The 5,003-nt window shown below is 36.5% G+C and overlaps 1 protein-coding gene across 1 annotated transcript; it reads right to left on the bottom strand.

The window, feature by feature from the left end:
* Positions 1-716: 716 nt before the first annotated feature.
* Positions 717-1,652, bottom strand: LOC125282638 (olfactory receptor 6C2-like). The gene has a single exon (XM_048218060.1). The coding sequence runs from the start codon at positions 1,650-1,652 to the stop codon at positions 717-719; it is 936 nt and encodes a 311-aa protein (XP_048074017.1).
* Positions 1,653-5,003: the final 3,351 nt, after the last annotated feature.

The following is a 5,003-nucleotide window of genomic DNA, read 5'->3' as shown; positions in this document are numbered from 1 at the left end:
TTTAACAGTACTTACTTGTAAGGATACTTTAGTATGGGTCATAATTTCACCCATTTAGGCTAACTAGAGGTAACTGTGAATGTGGTCCCCTTAACTAACTCACAGGGATAGTTCTGTAAGACTTTACCTGTCAAATCTGGTGACAACTGAGTTGAGGTGGAGCAGAGGAGAAGCTTTATCAAATTTGCTTTGACTGCCTGTCTTTGGATGGAGACTATAGCTGAGATGGAAAATCAACTGCATTCATCACCAATGTGAAGCTTACAAAGACATTTAAACCTGGCATCTGGCTGGTAGGTGGGGAAAAGAAAAGGATGATGAATCACATAATAGATGTTTTACTGGTCAGGTCTAGAAATGGTGCAAATCACTTCCACAGCCTTTCTGTTAAGTATAACACAGGCTACATTGTTGCACCTAACAGTATACAAATATGGCAAAAAAAAAAAAAAGTGGTCTACTGTGTTTCCAGGGATAACAACCAATGTGTTTGGCAAACATCAGTTGCTGTCAGACACTAAGAGTAAATACCCACAGAGTTTAGTTTTAGTAGAGAGTAAAAATGGAATAGGGTTCACAGTTAGCTGTTTAAAAAAAAAGTGAGAATGTCCGTATGACTGCAGAATAAATGATATAAAGACAAATAGTATTAGAAGCTTCAGGTTTTGGGCCTCTTCATCCTTCCTTTCAGTTGGATGCATTGACTCATTTCTCCTTTACATCTTTGAAAGGAATGCAATTTTTTTAATTGAGTCATGAAGAGCTTGCTTCACTTGCTTGTTTCTCAGTGTGTAAATAAAGGGAATCAACATTGGTGAGATAGAAGTAATAAGGAGTGAGATCCCCTTATTAATAGCTACTTCATCCTTGGCTGAAGGTTTGACATAAATGAAGATGCAGCTACCATACGTAATGGAAACAACAATCATGTGGGAGGAGCAAGTGGAAAAGGCCTTTTTCCTTTGCTGGGCAGAGGGAAACCGTAGAATGGTCCCAATGATGTAAATGTAGGACAGAACTACACAAGTGAGGGTGAAGATGAGGGTCAAGGCAGTACAGACTATAACCATCTGTTCTATCAACCATGTGTCTGAGCAAGAGATCTTCAGGAGAGGAGATGCGTCACAGCAAAAATGATCAATGATGTTTGAATCACAGAATTCCAGGCCCAAACCTAGACTAATTGGTGGGAGAATGATGATGAGTGCTGCTACCCAACAGAAGAGGATGAAGTTCCTGCAGACTGTGGGACTCATGATGATGGTGTAACGCAGGGGTTTGCAGATGGCCACATAGCGATCATAGGACATGGTGGCCAGGAGAAAAAAATCTGTTACTGCAAAGAGGTCTGTAAACAACAGTTGACTGGCACAAGCAGTATAGGTAATGGACTTGTCCCCAGATGATATGCTGTATAAGAATCTGGGGACACAAGCAGTTGTGAATGAAATTTCTAAGAAGGAGAAATTTTGGAGGAAAAGATACATCGGTGTTTTAAGGTGGGGATCAATCAGAGTGAGGGTGATGATGGTTAGGTTTCCAGATACACTCAGCACGTAGGAAAGAAACAGAAAGATAAAAAGCAAAATTTTCAGTTGGGGGTCCTCTGTCAGTCCCAGCAAGATGAACGTTATTGATGTTTGGTTTCTCATCCTTGACTACTGTTTTTTGCCCAATCTGCTTGAAATGATGAGGAAGACTATATGAAGAGCTCCAAAGTCCTGGCCAGTGTGTAACCTCAAGAGAAGTAAATCTGAGAGTGATTCCTATACACTGGTTAGTTGAGAAGTGAGTACGCATAACACACAATAACGTTTGATTACCTCTTTGTGTCACACAAACCGAGTCTTCACATTTGAATCACATACTTTCTGTTGCTGCTTCTAATAAACCTACAGCTTAGGTATACTTGGTGTCAGTTCAATGTATCATCTTATAAACAGCATTGAAAAAAATCCTCTCCATATATTGCTTTTGAATCAATAATTCTGCCCTCCCCAAATTTTCTATCTGCAAACATGCTTCTGGCAGAGAAGACTTTGAAGAAAAACTAACACTGGTCTTTGGCAGGATAATCCCAGTATTAAAGTTTACATGTGTATTAGTTATTAAACAGGCAATGCATACTTATTACATAGCTTATCCCGTGTCAGCTTATTTAGACCATCTTCTTGGAAGTGTGTTCAAGACTTTTTAAATTGGGAAACAAAATACATTTTTATTTGCTATATTTTCCTAAAGATTCTTTTAAATGTGTTAACACAATGTTTTTTTCAGGTTTTCACCATAGAAATTTGACTTCAAAGGTACATATTTAGCATTGTAATATTTACCTTTGGCTGTATTTTGTTTTTTCTTATAGAATAGATTTTGATGATTTCTGGGGTATCCTTTTGCTAAGAATTTCTCCCCAGCGTGCAAGCTGAGGTGTGGGCTTGTACTTTCTCATTCAGTACTTTCTTTTAGATTTCTTCAACAGTGAAAGTCCTCTCATACTATAACTAGCTACTAGTGTTCTTGAGAACTTTTGGTCTTCTTCTCCCATCAAAGGGTTCTCATTAAAAGAAGTTCTTGATATGAAAATTCAATTTCTGTTGTTTCATTCTAAACACATTTGACAATGACATATTGCTCCTTGTATGTATTGCATAGCAATGTGTTGGATTCAAAATTTATACAGAGAAGTAAGGGAACATTAGGAGTATGTGTATAGATTTGAAGAGGCATAGTCCTGTTTTTTCATTTGTATTTGGCTAGCCTTGTGTCAGTTTGAAATATAATCAACCACCTTATTATAAATGATACTTAGCAATATCAGGTTTAAGAGGTTTTAGCCATTTCTTACTTAAAATCCCACACTTTCACTTAAATTTCACCTACATAGTAATTGTCTCTTCTGTCCTATTTTCCATTTGTAGTCAACCCCTCTGATTTTTGCACCATTTAAATTACTCTAGCCAAGATCACCACCACCAGCTTCCCTCTTGTTTCACTCATAACATGAAATTCAGTCTTCATTTACCTCAAATCTGTGGCATATGAGACTATAAACTGCTAACTTATGAAAGTTTTTACAGCTTAGTTCCCACTATTTCACATTTCCTTGAATTTCTTCCTACTGCGTTGTCTATTCTTTTTCATTCTCTTTCGTGGTTTTTCTTTTTCTAATCCCTATGGTTGTTTAGGCATCTGAAATCGCTTCTCTAGAAAATACTTTCTTTCACTCTCTCTTATAAGTGAGGTGATTCTTATAAGTAAGGTGACGGCAATTAGGCTGGGAATTCGTAAATTTATATCTGCAGGGAAAAATACATCTTACAGTGTTCTGGTTTCAACGTTGAGCTTATTCTTGGGCATCTAGATCAGACTTAGAGGGATTGAATGTACACTTTCCCTTTTTCCTTTCTGAGTGTCTTGGAGCAATTTGCTTAACTTCTTTATTTTGTGCTTTTTTCCATGCACAAAATTCAGGTAAAGATAACATTTATGTCTTAGGGTTATACTGATAAAATTAGATAATATAGATAAATATATACAGGTGCTTTGGGAATATTGTAAACACTCATTAACTACACTGATCTTTCTTATTTTGTTATCTTATTATTTCTTTTTGAGAGTCCTGTAGATGTGCACATTTCAGGATTTTAAGTGTGCCTCTCACTATTGCATATCCTTCCCTGTCAACCCTAAGTTGAATATAAGGACATTCTTTATTGTTCCTTTTACTTTACTCCCATTTCGTCACTAGGTCTTGCCATTTTGGTTCTCTTCTTAATTTGTTTTTTTTTTACTTTCTCACTCGCAATTCTAATTTTATTCTGGGTGTCTTTATCTCGTAGCTAAAATATTGCAAAAGCATATTAACATACACATAACATATGTCTTTGCTTCTCCATTCAATATTTTAAAATCAGTGAAATCACATCATTTTTTTTAAAAGCCCAGATGTGATTAATTCTCCCTTATGTGTTGAGGAAAAATGTTTCTGAACTGTTATTAACTGACATTCATCCCATCCTGAATGTTTCCTTAAAACTCTCCATCTATTTCTCAGTTACATGAAAGTTAATTCATTTTGGCTTTAAGTAAGAATTGTGAAGAGTAGAAGAAGGAATATATTTATGGATTTTAAGTTTCAAATGCATCAAGCATTAAGATTAATGGAATCTTTTCAGGCAATAAATATTTTATTCAGAGTAATGAGTAAGGAGAAGTCTTTCATCCTTCGAGAATTTATGAAATTTGTTTAGCAGGGGGTAAGAGAGTTGGGAGATAGTTTAGAGTATTTGATGGTTCTGATTGAGATTTGTATGTTTGGGGCCCTCTGCTATCTTACAGTGATACGGAGCCAGAATAACAGAAGGAAAGAAAACGACATAGACTTTTGCAGTTTTTTTTTCCTTGTAGAGATCAAAGGAGGAAAATAGTGGGAAATAATTAGTTGCTCCTTGAGCACAGGCTAAAAGGGCTTTAGAAAGTCACATAGTTTTCCCATTCTCAAGACTGGTATAGAATTAGAAGAAAGGTGTTCTCATGCCTAATGGTGGCAGGAAACTAAAAAAGAACATTTGGTACTTCATAAATTTTCCTGTATTGCAATTTGCTGTAGAAATACTAGAAGAGTCTTAAAGCTTATACGGAGAACCACGGGACCATAAGAGTAATCTGGGAAGGGAAAGAAGAGGTCGATCCCACAGCAGTAGAGCACAGAAGAGGTATTTGAGGATCCGAAGAGATGGTGTGTTATTTTGGTAATGCCAGCTCTGATGGGTGCTGGTATTTCTTTACCTCTTAATATCAGAACTGTGCAAATGTAGCAGAATTAAGGTGAAGCTAGGTTGAGGGCAGCAACAGATAGATGGTAATGAGTCCTGAGAATGAGGTAGGTGTTGGAGTTAGGTAGAGAGGGAAGACACTGATATTAAGTTGAATTTAAAAATAAACTTTTAGTTATGGTTTTCAGAGCTTGTAAATGGAATTTTTGTGACTCAAACAGTAATTGT

The sequence above is a fragment of the Ursus arctos genome, unplaced genomic scaffold (assembly GCF_023065955.2).
Source record: "Ursus arctos isolate Adak ecotype North America unplaced genomic scaffold, UrsArc2.0 scaffold_21, whole genome shotgun sequence".
Taxonomy (NCBI): Eukaryota; Metazoa; Chordata; class Mammalia; order Carnivora; family Ursidae; genus Ursus; species Ursus arctos.
Note: the sequence above shows the minus strand (reverse complement) of the source record. Positions and strands in the feature narration are given on the sequence as shown.